The following is a 17,442-nucleotide window of genomic DNA, read 5'->3' as shown; positions in this document are numbered from 1 at the left end:
TACCAACGATGAATAGATAAACCAATTGTGCCACACCCATACGATGGAATATCATTCAGGAATAAAAGGACTAAAGTGCACGCTACAACTTGGGTGAACGTTGAACACATTATGTTAAGCGAAAGAAGCCTGTCGTGTGACATATTTCATAATTCCTTCTATATGACACGTCCAGAATAGGCAAATCCATGAGACAGAAAGCGGATTAGTGGTTGCCGGGGGAAGGAGGGAATAGGGAGTGGGATGAAAAAGTTTTGAAACTAGAAAGAAGGGATAGTCACACAGCACTGTGATGGCATTAAATGCCTTTGAATTGCCCAATAGTTAGTTAATGTCACATAAACTTTACTTCAATAAAGAAAAGAAAAAAGACAAATGCACAACATACCTTGACACTGATAAAATTCATCCCACTCTCTCGTGCAATCACTCCAGCGAGCAGGGTCTTCCCCGTCCCAGGAGGCCCGTACAGCAGCACTCCCGTTCTCTGCCGTATGGGCAAGTTCGCAAATAATTCTGGGTACTGGAAAATATGAAAGTGTGACCAAGAGCTCAGAGCTGAAATGAATGACTAAGCAGCAGCCAAAGATCAATGTGTAGAAGAAAGTATTCAGATGGCGATAACTGCCACCTTTATTAACAGAGCAATGATGGAAAGTGAACTCAAAGGAACTTCCTTAGATTTTTCTCAGCTGGACCATGGTACACATTCTACATAACATCCATGTGGCTGCATCGAATTTTTTCCTGTTTAATTAACATTATAAAAGTATTGCATTAAGAAAATAAAAACCAATCTTTTAACAAGGACACCGCACTCTATTTGTATGGCTCATATGACAACTATGTATATTCACAGAAAGAAAATAGTAGAAAAGCTTGGGTAATGATAACAGTAAAATTTCCCATCTAATTCTACTGAGGTCCTTACCCATCTCTCTCCTCTGTGCATGGGTCCCCGATCTCAGGCCGAGATCCTTCTCTCTCAGGTTTCTGATTCAAACACACTGCCCCCTAGACTTGACCTTCTGATCGAAAGAGCGATCTACATTCAATCCCTGTGCCCTGCCATCTGCCTGGTCTGTGCTACCTGATAACTCTGCCTTCCCAGGACTGCCACTCAGAGTCTGGAAATCTGGCTTTTCCATCTGTTCTGTGACTGAGATGACTCTTCCACCTCCAGGCTTATTCCTATCTATTTCTGTTCAAATCCCAGCTGACAGCTCGTTTTGCTTTGACACAACCTGAATGCATCAAGCAAAATATAATTATGAAATCTACATCAAAATGTATTTACTCTAACTATCCCAGTTTAAAGAAACCCCAGCTTTCTTTATAAGCTTCTTATGGGCAAGGAATATAACAAATACTTTAAAAACCTGTTAGTGTACCAAAAATAGTCCTGGACATTTCTCTGGTAACTAAGTAAATACCTGTTGGATCAAACTGAGATTGGGCAGGCCAACACATGGAGCCAAAGCCAATGACTCTGTGGTTCGTCGGGAAGTACTTGATTTTTTTAAGTACCTTGGCTGGTAACTGGATAGTATCCATGAGTATCTGCCGCACTTCATGTAATCCACCAATCTTATCCCATCCCAGGTCCTGAGGTTTATGCAGGTTGACGTTTCGCAGAGATGCAGGAATAAATCCTTGGAGAGCCTTTTGGAAGTCCAGTGTTGTTAAAACTAATTCTGTTTAAAAATGAACAAAACTACTTTTGGTCGTCCTATCTATATATGAATTTTCAAAATATGTCCACCAACTTAGCTAGCAATGCCAATCTTCGACTGAAATAACGATGCATTTGAATGCTATAATGGAATATATTTAATTCTTGCTTTACTACAATTACATTTCTACACCACGGAATGAAGATTCCAAATTCTGGTTTTAATAGTAAAGCATACCTTCCCTGGTGGATATACTCTGATAAGAGAGACGAGAATGTATGGCTCGATCCACAAGCACCGTAAAATCTCTAGCCACAAACCCTTCGGTTTCTTTAGCTATACGTTGCAGGTCAAGATCAGTGAACTTGTTTATGTCACAGTCCAGTTTATTTTTTATTACGTTATGCAGAATTTCACATCTTTGTTCCTGAAGAGAAAAAATTCAAATTTCTAATTTTGCTCAGCTGTATATTTCAGTGCCTGTATTTTGAGAACTCCCAGGCTGGCATGACCTACAGTGGCGGGAAGCACTCTGGTGGTTGTCCTGTGCACAGTGGGGGAGGAGGGGCAGCAGAGGGGCACCAGGAAACTTCCGGGAGTGAGGGAGACGTTTGCTGCCCTAATTGTGGGATGGTGTCATGGTATATACACATGTTAAAAGTGAGCAAACTGTACATTCTATAATAAATACGTTTTTCTTCAGTTATATCTCAAAAGTTATTAAAAAAAATCACACTGATAAATGATTGCTATTTCTTTTTCCAGTAAGAAACCTTTTTAGTAAAATCTGGTTCCTTTGAGTGTTTTTTTTTTTTGTTCCTATGAAACTTACTTCTAAAAACAAGTTCAACGACCAATACCACTATACTACTATCATTCTATTGTGCTTAATAATGGGTATAATATTTTCATTCTTCAGTAACAGTCAATTAGCACAGGGTCTGCGTATTCAGGGTAGATGGTAGGTAAGAATTTTAAATAAGAAGTTAAAATGTGCTTGCCAGTCCCAGATGTGCCATTGCCACTAAAACCATCATTAACTCAAGCCCCTAAGGAGACAACTTGCCATATGTACTTGTGATTCTGTGATTTATAATACGATTTGGTCTTTGTCTCTTTTTCTGGCACAGATTTCCTAAAACCCTTAGAATTTCCTAAGTGATAAGAATGATAAAGGTGTCTTGATATTATAATAAAAAACCCCTTTCAATCACATCTGAGTTTAGTTAATGAAGTGACTTTGGAAAGCACCTAACGATGGGGGCTGGTTGCCAGGGGAACCAACGGTAAACAGAGGTTGAAATTTTCAGACCCACCTCCTGACTCCCCCAGAGGGGAAGAGAAGCTGGAAGCTGAATCAATTGCCAATGGTCAATGACTTAATCAATCACATCAATGTCCTGAAGCCTCTAAAACAGTCCAAAGGAGGGGCTTCAGAGAGGCCCTGAGTGGGTGAATCTGATACTTCCATGTGCCAACGTGCTGGGCCCCAAACTCCATAGGACAGAAGCTCTTTCAGGAGGATAGGACCTCACCCTATGTATCCCTTCATCTGGCTGTGGATTCGTACCCTTCAACATCCTCTGTAATACACCGGTGCAGTGGGTAAACCAGTGTCCTGAGTTGTGTGAGCTGCTCCAGCAAATTAATCAAACCCAAGGAGGGGGCTGTGGGAACCTCTGATTTACCCAGTCGGAAGCACAGGCAACAGCCTGGACTTGAAATTGGTATCTGAAGTGGAGGGCTGTCTGGTGGGACTGAGCCCTTAACCGGTGGGATCTGACCCATCTCCAGGTGGACAGTGTTAGAGTTGAGTGTGGTGATTGATGGAAGGAGGGGGGTAAAAGGGGACTAAAAGGTAAAGCAAAAAAATAAAAATTAAATAAAACACACACAAAAAATAAAAGAATTGAGTTGAATTGCAGGGCACCCAGCTTGTGTCCGAGAATTGCTTAGTGGTGTGAGGGAAAGACTAACATGTTGGAACTGGATGCTGGAATAGTAGGTACAGAGTATTAGTGCTGGTAAAAAAAAAATCAGTTAATTGAATTTTTAAAATAGATCTATTTGCATTCTCACTGCTCTTTCTCATTAAGAAAAAATGCTTAAAAAAGATAATTATGGCCCCATACAGTGTGGCTCAGTAGGTTGGAGCATCGTCCCGGGAACCGAAAGGTCGCCAGTTTGATTCCTGGTCAGGGCATGTGGCAGGGTTGCAGGTTCGGTCCCCTGGGGCGCATAAAGAAAGCAACCACCATGTTTCTCTCACACGTCAATGTTTCTTACCCACTCATTCTCCCTCCCTTCCCCTCTCTCTAAAATAAAAAATAAAATATTTAAAAAGAAAGGCAATTATGTGAGGTGATGAATGTGTTAATTAAGACTGTAGTAAATATTTCACAATTTGTATCAAATCATCATGCTGTATACTTTAAATACATAGTTTTGTCAATTATACCTCAATGAGGCTGAAAAAATTCTAATTTCTGTGGTGTATTTACTGCTTTCACCAATGAAAAACTGAAACATTCAGAATTCTTAGGGTTTTCGTTTCATTTTAAATGGAATTGGAAAAAGGAAAACTAGCTTAAAAAAAAGAAGAAATGCTGTTTTCAAAAAAGCTATTTCCTTGGAAAGTACACAGTAACATTTCAAACAGTTAGGAATGGAAATTGTTTCTATGCACAATATGCACCAAATGCCCCCTTTTAAAATATTAAGATCATTAACATAAGCATAAGTTTAAAGTCATAAATAATTAATAAAATTGAAAAATAATTCACATCAAGGATACATTTCAACAACCTTCCAAAGCGGCATGTTACCTGATCAGGAGGTTGGATATGGTGGACACACTGAAATGTGTGAAGTCCTTGAGCAGAAACAAGTGAGGGATGGAGAGAATGCTGAGACTGGCTTGTGGCAATCAGTGCAACCAAACTTCCCATGGAAATAAACTCTTTCAAAATATCGTTCAAAGCTAGAATTAAACAATATAGTGTTAAAAGCTTAGTAAATATGAACATAAAAATGTTAAAGTATATATTCATTAAAAATAACAGTTGTGCTTTAAGGCAGAGTATGAATGGTTAGGCTCCTTCATATCTTTTAAAAATTATATCTTTCATTCATTCATTCATCTACTAAGGACCTAAAATTTTTGGCCAGGCTCTAACCAATCTAATGGAGGAGGCATAGGAGGCACTATATGCTCAGAACAATGCCTAGTAAGGTTCCTGACTTATGGATCTTGTAAAGTAAATGAAAAGGAGTCTCTGAAATAAATAGTATGGAAGGATGATAAATGTCCACATTGTGTTCTGTTAATAAAGCAAAATACAGCTCATATTCCTGACCTCCTGAACTATCTCTTTCCACCCCAAGCCTTGCAAGTTTGGTTACATGAGGTCAAAACAGAGCCAGGCATTAGTAACACATGTCTGAGTCCTGATGCAGACATTTTCAGCATTCCCTTCAACATCACACTAACAAGCCCTGCAAATGCTATAGGATTGGAAATGTGAGACTAACACCAGTTTATAACAACCCGAGCCACTGAGGTTGCATTCTGTATCTATTTTCACTCTCAAGAACCTTTAGGCAGCTGAATGCTACCAAACCCTCTAGTGTCCCTGCCCCAGTCCTCTCCTTGAATTCTCAGCTCCAGTCATAAATTACTCTGTAACAGCATGATTCTTGTACCTCTGTGCCTTTGCCTGAGGATACTTCCTTTGGTTCTTCATTAGCATGAAGCTGCTTCACACTAATTTCTACTCCTCCACGAAAGCTCATCTCAGACCCTGGCTGGTGTGGCCCAGTGGAGTGAACACCAGCTTGCAAACCAAAGGGTCCCTGGTTCGATTCCCAGTCAGGGCACATGTCTGGGTTGTGGGCAAGGTCCCCAATTGGGGGTGCACGAGAGGTAATCACACATTGATGTCTCTCTCCCTCTCTCAAAATAAATAAAAATCTTTTTTAAAATATTAAAAAATAACTCATCTCAGTTATCAACTCCTCCAAGAAGCCTTCCTTGATAACTCAACCCCCATACCACCCCCAATTTGGGGTATGTGCTCCCCTAGTACCCTGTAATACTCCAGAGGATATCCAACCACCTCCTAGTTAAGTCACCCTGGTCAAATGATCTATTCTTTAATTTCTATTTACCCACCTGAAAAACCAGGAGAACATCTATATGTACAGTACAAAGCCAATCCCTTGCCCAGAAAGGGCACTAAACACATGACAGCTATGACTATTATCAATATTCTAAACTACAAATCTTCGGTTTACTTTTCTCTTTTCTCCTAGACTTCGAAAATACAGACTGTGCACAAGCATTACACAAATATTTGTCAAATGAACAAATCAAGAGTAAATCTGTACAGTTAAGCAATTTCTAATCAGTACAGGAGAGTGAAAGGGCCCCAAAGACTGGTCATGAAGTTGCAGACTCTTCACACTGCTCTTATTCCACCGGTGTTGCTAATACAGAACAACTGTAGAATGCTACCAGAAGCTCAAAAGCAACACATAGCATAGATATAGTCTATCCTCTGAAGAGAGCAGATTCACCACTAAGACTAGAAACGCTGCCTGATAAACGAGAAAGGCCCGAAGCCCGTGAGAGGGTGCACTGCTGTTACCATGTGCCAGCCGCTGGCTCTGCACCATCTCAGGACCCTGCTGGTGTTCCGGGGGGGCCGGCAGGCCGACAAGGAGATCGAGGTCGTCCAGCAGAACAACTGCAGGCTGCCGCCACACTGCCTCTGAGAAAGCCGCCTCTAGGGTTTTTTGTATGTTTTCAAGCCTTTTTCCTTAAGACAGAAGATTTTAAGTGGTTTAATGTTATTTCAGGGTTAGGGAAGTTCAGACTGACCTTTTGAAAGCATTAGAAAAGCTCAATATTGACTCAACTATGAAGATTCAATCCACAGTTTGTTAATATACTGATCGTTAAAACTTGTTAATCATTTACATGGTTTCACTAATAACACATCAAAGGACTAAGTACTGAAGTTTATACAAAAGGAATATGCTACTGCAATTTCTGTCTGTATTTATTTATCTATACCTAGCCTCATTCCATACAGAATTTCCGATGGCTTACAACAAAATAGTAAAATGGAAGCAGGTTGTGGGAAAACGTAAATGAGAAGAGGAGATCAAGATTCAGATAAAATTAAATACAAATGATCCTAGAGTTGTTATATTTGAATCATAAATTTGGCTTTAAGCTTCCCAGTGAATTACAAAGTTTTAATTTTCAAACAATAGAAAACATACCAACTCACAGGCCAATGTAACAAATTCCTGTTATTTAGCTCTAAAACAAAATTTTCACATGAAGCTTCAAACAGGATGGAGAGATGGGCAATCTCTCCAAAACCACCTTAATAGGATATGAAACAGTGGGTTTTCCAAGGTCGTTTCTTATTTTCTTATCATATACTAGACTAAAAAAAAATACCTGAAAGTAAAGTGATGAGTTGGGATGATATGGGAGTGGTAACCAAATAACTACTCAAAGTAAAATCTTTCCAATCATTTTCTTTATTGAATAGATGACAACGTTGAAGACTTTTAAAAGCACAGACGTGCACATGGCCAACTGTAATTCTCCGTTCTGCTGCCCAGACCCACTCACTTCCCCCTCCCAAGGCACCACTCTGCCAGTTCCCCTCAGCAATGCAGGGATAGTTCATACCCATTAGCATATATTCTAAACTCAAGCTTTCTCTAAGTGGCATTTCCAGGAATATATTCTACAAAGAGTTTTGGCTAGAAAAAAATAGGCTTCCATTAACTATGGAGAGTTTTAAAAAACTTATTAAAACATTAGAAAGTCAGCCAAAGATTTAAAATTTCTAAGGAATTTCAAATTAGATATTTGTATTTATTAAGTTAACAGCATTATGTAATAACATTTCTTTCTACCCAAAAAGGGAGTTATGTAGAGTGTTCATACCTTGCAAAGCTTCACAGTCAACTATCTCCACATGGGCATCCAGTATGTCAAACGCTTCTTTACAGACTGCCTTGGCTACAGTTGATTTTCCACTCCCCTACAAAATAATTAATTCATAAGAACTCTCAATATATTCAGTCACAGAAAAAGGCCCTGTCACTGTGGCAACCACGAAGATTAAAGCCTCGCCAATCACATATGCATGATACAATGTTATATGACATTATAGCTCGATAAAGCTGGGGGGCCCCTACATCACTGGCACTCTGGCATCACATCATGGTGAGTCATTTAACATCAAGTAAATTACCGGGAAGGAGTGAAATCTGGATTCAGCAAGTTGTAAGAGAGCATTGCGGGGTAAGTGGGGACAAAACTATTTCCTAAGTACTCAAGTCTAGCCAAGAAAACATGTAATATTCTACAAAAATCCAGGAGCTTCCATCTTCTTAGCATTAACAGCAAGATTCAAGTATTATATAACCGTAAGGTTAATACAATGTCAGGAACATAAACACCATTGAAAGGGGCATTTTCCCACCCCAGGGAAAGGGAATAATATGATATATTCTAGATAAATGAAACTTATTTGTATTTAATTTCAATTATTTTTTAATGGAAAAGATACTATGCACTTCTTTATTATCTTAAATTAACTGTAACTTTAATTCAGTTTCTTGGTGACTTACAGTATAACTTGACCATCAGTAAGTGTACCATGGAGCCTGCAGGTTAGGAAAACTGTTTACTTTTACAAAGTAACTCTAGATTATATAGGGTTTATCCAATGTGCACTTTTGTTTTTCAAGTTTAAGTTTAATTTTTTGATTGTAAAATAATTTGTAAAAAATATATATGCTCTTCCAGTCAAGCTGGAGGCACAGTTAAAGGCAGCTCACTTCCTCATACAACCACAGCAAAATTACAACCAAAATATAGAAGGACCATCACTTAGAACCATTAGAAAATCGAGCTGTATGGATGTCGACAACTAAGGAATTTCAGATATGTAGGAAGAATAGAAGGGTAGAGACGCAGAAACTCGGAACCAGCTGGTCCCAAACCCACATGTGGTGAATATAAAACAGAGGGGTCTTGGGAGTGAGGGGTCCAGCTCCACACCAAACCACCCAGCCCAGGGCTCCAGTGCCAGCAAGGTAAGTCCCCATAACTCCTCGCTGTAAAAACCAGTGGGAGTTGGGGGGCAGAAGAAACTGCAGTATTCTCAGGTCTCTCCTCTTAAAGGGCCTCACACGGCACATGGACTTACACAGACTCACTGTCTGGGCTCCAGCACTGGGGCAGCAGTGTGAGGGGCACCAGTGGTATATGGGGAGGAACCAAAGGGTCTGGCATCAGAGTGACAGCTGGGGGACAGCTTCCTCCCAGACAGAACTGCAGAGACCGGCCATCCTACACTTTCTGAGTCCTCCCCCCACCAGAGCCACAGTAAGGCAGCACCATATCTGAATCTCTTTCAACCTGGTTCACAAGGTAAGCCCTGCCCTGGCGATTACCTAAGGGTCTGCCCCATCCAATTTACCAGTCCACACAAGCAACCCTCCCACCCTGGTAACAGTGGCTTTTCCTTATGAAGGGCTGGGCTGGGCGCAGGCTTCAGATCTTTCTAAATCTGCTCAAATAAGCAACAGCTGAGCCCAGCCTCCCCACCACTCACTGAGTGGCCCCAGGCCTGGCACTATCAGCAGCCATCTGCACATCGCTTACAGCTACACCAAGGGGCCCCAGACAGAACACAGGTGGAGGCTCAACTTGGCCTGCACCACCCCAGAAAGCCCAGGGCCTGCGCACCCAGCAGAGTTACAGACCACGTCGACCACGTGGGAGCACCACATCACTTCCCCAAGCCACGGAGGTAGGTGGGGGCTGGCCAGGGGTCACAGTGAGTCCTATCAGCTGTCTCCCCTGTCTCCCATTCATCCCAGTCCTCCCATTGACCTGCTGACAGCAATCAAGACTCATCTACAAGATGAGGGAGTACTCAGACAACACGGAGGGAGCATCTTGAGTATACAGTTTGGCATACAGGGGAGGTTGTGCCACTGGACCCTACAGGACACCTACTACATTAGGCCATGCTACCAACGAAAACATAAAGCCAGAGCCTTTTGCTATTGTGGCACCATTTGCTGAGCAGACCTATGACCTTGTTAAACGGGACTGACATTTTATTCTTCTGAGCTAATGTCCTCAGGACTGGAAATTACTGGAAAGCAAGAACAGAACAAGTAACCACCCCCTCCCCGACTTGACAAAGGCAGAAGATAACAATGGAGCAAACTGCAGCTTATGCAAAACCACCTAAAATCTGCTGTGTTGCAACAACCCCAACACCCCAGGGGGCACATAACAGCAACCCCTTCACCCTTTTATAATCCAATTAAAGCTCAAAGCCGCCACCCCTCAGTGCTGGTGCATATCTCTGCACTAGCTCTTTCCCTCTCTTGGGAAAGTAAAATAAAACTGTGCTCTCTGCACTTTCTTCTCTTGGTGAATTCTTTCACAGCCTGCATCGCCGACCACCCTGGCAACCAAGACAGAGAGTCAAAGCAGCTCTACCTTATACATAGACACAAACACAGGGAGGCTGCCAAAATGAGAAGACAAAGAAACATGGCTCAAATGCGAGAACAGATCAAAACCCCAGAAAAAGAACTAAACAAAATGTTGATAAGCAATCTATCAGGTGCAGAGTTCAAAAGACTGGTTATTAGGATGCCCAAGGAACTCAGTGGGGACTTCAACAGCATAAAAAAGACCCATGCAGAAATTAAGGATATAATAACTGAAATAAAGAACAATTTACAGGAATCAACAGCAGCGTGGATGAAGCCAAGAATCAAATCAATGATTGGAACATAAGAAAGAAAAAGATATCCAATCAGTGCAGCAAAAAGAAAAAAGAACCCAACAAATTGCGTAAAGAGAATAGTTTAAGGAGCCTCTGGACAACTTCAAGTGATCCAACACTTCAACACTTGCATCATGGGGGTACCAGAAGGAGAAGAGGAAAAGAAAGAAAATGGAAACCTATTTGAAAAAATAATGAAGGAAAATTTCCCTAATTTGGTGATGGAAATAGATATACAAGTCCAGTAAGCACAGAGTCCCAAACAAGATGGACTTAAAGAGGACCACACCAAGACACATCATAGTTAAAATGCCAAAGCTTAAAGATAAAGAATGTTAAAAGCAGCAAGAGAAAAGTAGATAGTTACCTACAAAGGAGTTCCCATAAGACTGTCAGCTGATTTCTCAAAAGAAACTTTGCAGGCTAGAAGGTACGGGCAAGAAGTATTCAAAGTGATGAAAAGCAAGAACCTACAACATAGATTATTCTATCCAGCAAAGCTATCATTTAGAATCAAAGGGCTGATAAAGTTCTTCCCAGAAAAGGTAAAGTTAAAGGAGTTCATCATCACCAAACCTTTATTATATGGAACATTAAAGGGACTTTAGGAAAAAAGATCAAAACTATGAACATTAAAATGGCAACAAATAGATAACTACCAATGACTGAATCTAAAAAACAAAGTAAGCAGAACAGACACAGAATCATAGATATGGAGATCATTGGGATGGTGGCCAGTGGGGAGGGGGTCTGGAGGAATGGTGGAAAAGGTGAAGGGATTAAGAAGTACAAATTGATAGGTACAGAGTAGGCAGGGAGATGTTAACAGCAAGTATAGGGAATGGAGTTACCAAAGAACTTACATGCAAGACCCATGGACATGAACAAAGGAGGGGGTATTGCTGGATGGAGTGGGGGTGCTGGGTGGAGGGAGGCAGAGGGGGAAAAATTGGGACAACTGTAATAGTATAGTCAATCAAAAAATACATAATAATTGTAAATACTTAGTAGAGAAAGGAAAAATCTTCTGTAATCATCCCACTGCACAGAAATAACCCCGGTCAATTGTTTTGATGTATCATCCTTACGGGCACTCCACATACACATTACGCGCATTTAGGAAGACGGGATTACTGTATTATGCAGGTTTACAGTAAACCACTGTCCTCTTTATCAACAAATGAGCAGCTGAGTCCGCTCCCTAATGCCACCATGGGACATATGGGACCACAAAATTCGAAAAGCCCTTTCTTAAAGTGTTTATCTATTCTGCTTCCAATTTTTAACTATTATAAGTAAAGCTGTAAAAAATACATACATCTAAGTTTACCTATTTGTCAGATTATACCTTTAGAATAATTTCTAGAAGTGGAATTACATCAAATCCTTTGTTTTACGTAATTTAAAATTTTGCTATGAATTGCTATAGTGCCCCCTAGAAAGGCTAAGTATTGGTAGGTATTTACAGTTTTTTTAAATATATATTGGTTTTCTCCCTCTTTCAGGTATTAGTAATCTGTGTTCTCTCTCTCTCACAGGGGCTTACAGTCCATTTGGTTTATAATTTGTGCACTTTGTTGAGTGCTCCATTTCCACTTAAAAATTAAAAATGTGTAAAAATAAAATAATGCAAATTCTATCATGGCCTCTTACAATAAATTCAAAATTCCTTTCTTCTTTTCCCCCAGCTTTATTGGGCTATAATTGTCAAATAAGGACTTTGGGTGAGTTTCAGGTACGCAACATAACAATCTGACACTTAGACACTGCGAACTGACCACCACAATAGAGGTAATTAACTAACACTGCCACCCCCTCACAGAATTAGCCTTTCTTTTCGTGGTGAGAACATTTAAGATGTACTCTCTCAGCAACTCTTAGGCGTATAATACCGTTACCCATAACCACATGCTGCACATCAGATCACCTCTTTTTTTTTCTTAGCTTGGCTAGAAGCTTATCAATTTCCTTGATCTTTTCAAAGAAGCAGATTTTAGTTTCATGTATTGTCTCCATTGATTATCTATTTTCAATTCATTGATTTCTGCTCTAATTATTATTATTGGTTTGACCAAAAAGTCTGTTTTTTTCATAAAATAAAAGACACATTTTTCTTTTTCACTAATAACTTTATTGACTTGAATATTTTGAGTATGTTGGCTGTCTTCCGTTATTGGCGTCTAGTGGATAGAGGCTGGGATGCTGCTAAATATCTTCCAGTGCGTAAGACGGCCCCACAGCAAATAACTATTTGGCCAAAATGTTAACAGCACCATGAAACTTTGCAAACCACTTTTGACACGTTCAATCAGTCATAGCACCTTCTCCATACACTGCACCATCGGTTTCACATTTCAGTTGTTTTCACCTTTCTTGAAATAACAAACCACAATACACCCAAAATGTTGTTTATTTCCTTCCATCTTCAACATTAAGATGGCTACACAAAAATTCACCAAATTTGATGTTTTTTTTAAATGCATGCTGATATGACAGTTGTTACAATATAATCTAACAAAATTGTTTCAAATGAAGTTAAGGTAAGTAAGCACTACTAGAGCCATCATACAGAAAAAAACTGAACAAACTTTTTGGCCAACCCAGTATTTTTCTTCTTCTGCTTACACTGGGTTTAATTTGTTCTTCCTTTTCTAGTTCCCCAATGTGGAAACTTAAGAAACTTATTGGAGTGGTGGCTATATATCGCTTTTTACAATAAAAATTGGAAGAAAGCGCCCTGGCTGGTGTAGCTTAATGGACTGAGCATGGTCTGCGAACCAAAGGATCGCAGGTTTGATTCCCAGTCAGGGCACATGCCTGGGTTGCAGGTTAGGTCCCCAGTAGGGAGCACGAGAAAAGCAACCACACATTGATGTTTCTCTCCCTCTCTTTCTCTTTCCCTTCCCCTCTGTCTAAAAATAAATAAATAAAAAATTTTTAAAAATTGGAAGAAAGCAACTGGTCTAGTAACAGGAAAATTAAGTTATTATGTTGGAGTTAAAAGTGAACAGAAATTTTAAAAGCCTTAAAATTTTTTTAAAGATTTTATTTATTTATTTTTAGAGAGAGGGGAAGGGAAGAGGAAGACTAAGAGAGACATCAATGTGTGGTTGACTCTCACACACCCCCTACTGGGGACCTGGTCTGCAACCCAGGAATGTGCCCTGACTGGGAATCAAACCTGTGACCCTTTGGTTCACAGCCCATGCTCAATCCACTAAGCTACACCAGCCAGGGCAAAGCCTTAAAATTTTGAACTGAAAAAAAAAAAAGCACAAAGAAGCCCTGGCCAACTAGCTTAATAGGTTAGAGCATCGTCCCCATACACCATGGTTGTGGGTTTGTTTCCCTATCAGGGCACACACAAGATACAAGAAACAACCAATGGATGCATAAATAAGTGGAACAAGAAAGTGATCTCTCAATCTCTCCCCCTACCCCACTCCTCCTCTCTCCTTCTCTAAAATCAATAAATAAAAATTTAAAGAGTCCAAAGACTCACAAAGACTACACTATACCCTGGCAACAACACTGTTAGTAGAGAATAAAACTGTAGGCCCTTTCAAAGGCCAGGTAACCTCTAGCAGGACTGACAGAATTTAAAAAGAGAGAGACACAAATCACCAATATCAGGAAACAGGACTTCACAACAGATTCCACAGTCATTAAAAGTATAATAAGAAAACACTACAATTTTATGCTCACAAACTTGACAACTTAGAAGAAATAGAACAATTTCTCAAAAACTACAAACTACCAAATGTCTTCCAAGATAAAACAGACAAATAAGGAAATTGAAGTTATAATTAAGTTAATGATAAAAACATCTCCAGGCCCAGATGGTTTCAGTTTTACCATTTAAGGAAGCATGAACACCAATTTCATATAATCTCTTTCAGAAAACAGGACAGTAGGGAACACCTCTCTACTCTTTATCACCCTGACAGCCAAACCAGACAAAGTGGGTATGGAAACAGAAAACTATGGGCTAATATCTCTCATGAACTTAGGTGTAAAAATCCTCAACAGGATATTAGCAAAAAGAACTCTGCAATGTATAAAAAGAATAAAGCTGGTTCAACGTTTAAAAATCTATCAACCCTATCACACACCCTATCAATATCCTAAAAAACAAAAATACAATTGTATCAACTGATACAGAAAAAGGACAGGGGGAGCATCACCTGATTCATCACCACTTCCCCAATATCTATAGCAGGCACTCAAAAATATTAGTGAATGAATGTTTTCCATATCTTGTATTAATATCCCCATATAACATGACCAAAACTCAGAGAGGAATGAAAAGTCGTTAGAAAAGGAAAATGAGCACATCTCAACCTTGTACCTTTCCTCCTGTGAGTAAAAGGGCTCCATTCCGAAGTCCTGCCATAAGAGACATCAGCTGCCGAGACAGGGGGCGTCCCAGGAGGCTGTGAGTGATGTGCTCCACGGAGGACAGGCCTAAGGAAGTCACTCCTCTGCAAAACATGGACATTGTTGTGTGATAAAACACTGAAGCAGAATAAGATCTGGTTGTAAAAATTTATGAAACTGCCTTCCCAGACTAATGATTTTTTAAAGAGTAAAATCTTAGAAACCCTCCCTTACTTGAAAGTACGTTGAATTAATGCCAAATCTGAGTCACAGCTTTACAACTAATTTACTTTCAAACACGTGCAATAACTGAAAGTTTTGTCCAAATAGGACTCCTTAAGGAATCTGTCTTAACATATACAAGTGATCTGTATATGTTACTCCCTTGAAATGATTTTCAGTTTGGTAATCAACATAATCATAAAGGGTGCTTTTAAAATGATAGGATAATTGAAGACGAATTTTCTCCTAAAAATCACCTTTGATATCCAATTGCAATCTGTAGATTATACGGACATCAACTTCAACCTACTTCCTGGCTCTGACTGACAATTTACTTCTCTTAATATCAGAAATTCCTAAAATTACAGTCTGAACTAAAGAGATTTTACTTTATACATAATATTATGCTGTATGTAAACACTGTTACTTTATGGTTTAATTCTTTTAATAAAAAACTTACAGACTATACTATAATAGGAAATCAAATCACTACTACTACCTCTCTAAAAGCTTCTGTGAAGAATTCTAAGAGGTAATGTTACATGACATTTCATAGTATATGAGAGATAGAAAAAAATTGAGGTTCTTTCAGATTTGTTTGTCTACAAGCTGGAGAAAACACAAATAATCCCAATTAAAACATTAATAAGATACTGAAGGAATAACTTAATTTGAAATATTTTTAAACATTCAAGTAATGTTTTTAGATTTAACTTTTAGAATAAATTTACTAGCTCTAAGAATTATTGTTTTATTCAAGCACATATGATCCAGTTTATATCTACTTGCTTTCTTCTCACAAATCAAATCTCAAAGTAAAATTTCTAATAAGCTTCAGACTTTGTTATCTAGGACAAGGCAAATTACTAAGCTAAGCGTGAAAGCGAAACAAGCCCTGAAATAGTATCTACTAATGCATCAGCGAGAGTATTCAATGACATTAACATCTACTTTAATATTTACACATAAAAACCCTGCCAGAGATAATGTCGAACACATCTCTAAACATGCCAGTTTGGCCATAACTTCTTACCCCAAGCAGTTCAGCTTTAAAAAAGGAAGAATAAAGTCAATTTCCTCACTGTTTTCTTCTTTTAGCATAGGATCTAGAAGGACCTATAGTAGCAAGGAAAAATCAGTTTTACATTTCAAAGTTGTATCTTCTGCCTGTTTTTCTTGGGTCCCAGAAAAATGAACTGCTGATTGTTACACCACAGAGAAAAGATACAGTGTGCATGCAAGATGACTACATAAAACAACCTTGACAAGAATAATTTCCTCATCCGAGGAGCACAAATATTTACGATCAACAAGCAGTGTAGAATATCATCTCCTCAATGCATGTTATACGTCTATCTTTATTTGCAACTTTGATTTGCATTACACGTTCTTTTCACAAGTCTTACATTTGAATTTCCTCTGAATGGTATCCCTTTAATTAAATTTTAAAAGTAGAGAAACAGTGTCTAGTTCCAAATCACTGATATTCTAAATGACTAGAGCATCTTCAATTTTACAATGACAAGAATAAATAGCCTAACTAGAACATTATATTCTAAACTAACCATTTCTGGCCCTGGCCAGGTAGCTCAGTTGGTTGGAGTGTCATCCTGACAAGCTAAGATTGCAGGTTCAATGCCAGGTCAGGGCACATGCAAAAGTCAACCAATGAATGCATAAATAAATGGGACAATAAATTGATGTTTCTCTGTCTTTAAAATCAATTTAAGAAAACAAATAATCACTTTAAAAATATGTCTGGAATAAAAGCAATATGTTTGTAAAGAGTTGAGAATTTAAGAATTGACAAAATAATACAAGTTGTGCAGCAAAACTGCAAGTAAAAATCTGAATTTTAAAACTCAAACCTCTAAAGCTAAGTTTTCTTTTGTTTCAATACAGGGAGAATTTTAAGTCATGCTCCATTTGCCAGTTAACACCACCAACTCTATATTCCTGAGACTTAACTGTGCTAAGGCACTGACTTTAAATTTAGGGTAAATCAACAATTTGGGGAAGTTAAAGAGATTATAGAATAAAATATTTTAAATCAAGTTATTCCTTACTCTTATCATTTAAGTTTCTAATATACTTTAGGATGCAAGCATTACAGGTAAATTCATACTTTATTATCAATCACATCTGACAAATATTATTTCATTGAATATTCAATAGCATGTAATTACTTGTATTGTGATCTTCTGCAGCAGATTAGTACTCAACAGAAACATATCTTCTTTTTCTTTTTCCCAAGAATGAACTATATTCAGAGAAAACTCCTTCAACCCTATTGAAAAGAAAGTAATGAGATGAAATTTTAAGACTTTAAA

General features: G+C 38.8%; 1 protein-coding gene across 2 annotated transcripts in view; it reads right to left on the bottom strand.

Annotated features, from left to right (window-relative positions):
- PEX1 (peroxisomal biogenesis factor 1) overlaps positions 1–17,442 on the bottom strand; it is a 48,815-nt gene that overhangs the window by 19,678 nt on the left and 11,695 nt on the right. For both annotated transcript variants that reach the window (XM_024577208.3, XM_045185266.2), the window contains 9 exons: positions 17,299–17,399; positions 16,146–16,228; positions 14,862–14,994; positions 7,642–7,738; positions 6,320–6,490; positions 4,499–4,653; positions 1,911–2,100; positions 1,528–1,694; positions 389–523 (listed from right to left, as the gene is read on the bottom strand). In XM_024577208.3, coding sequence (XP_024432976.2) covers positions 389–523; positions 1,528–1,694; positions 1,911–2,100; positions 4,499–4,653; positions 6,320–6,490; positions 7,642–7,738; positions 14,862–14,994; positions 16,146–16,228; positions 17,299–17,399 — 1,232 coding nt within the window. The remainder of the gene's footprint in view (positions 1–388; positions 524–1,527; positions 1,695–1,910; positions 2,101–4,498; positions 4,654–6,319; positions 6,491–7,641; positions 7,739–14,861; positions 14,995–16,145; positions 16,229–17,298; positions 17,400–17,442) is intronic.

The sequence above is a fragment of the Desmodus rotundus genome, chromosome 6 (assembly GCF_022682495.2).
Source record: "Desmodus rotundus isolate HL8 chromosome 6, HLdesRot8A.1, whole genome shotgun sequence".
Taxonomy (NCBI): domain Eukaryota; kingdom Metazoa; phylum Chordata; class Mammalia; order Chiroptera; family Phyllostomidae; genus Desmodus; species Desmodus rotundus.
The sequence above is the reverse complement of the archived record's forward strand: the minus strand, read 5'-3'. Positions and strand labels throughout refer to the sequence as shown.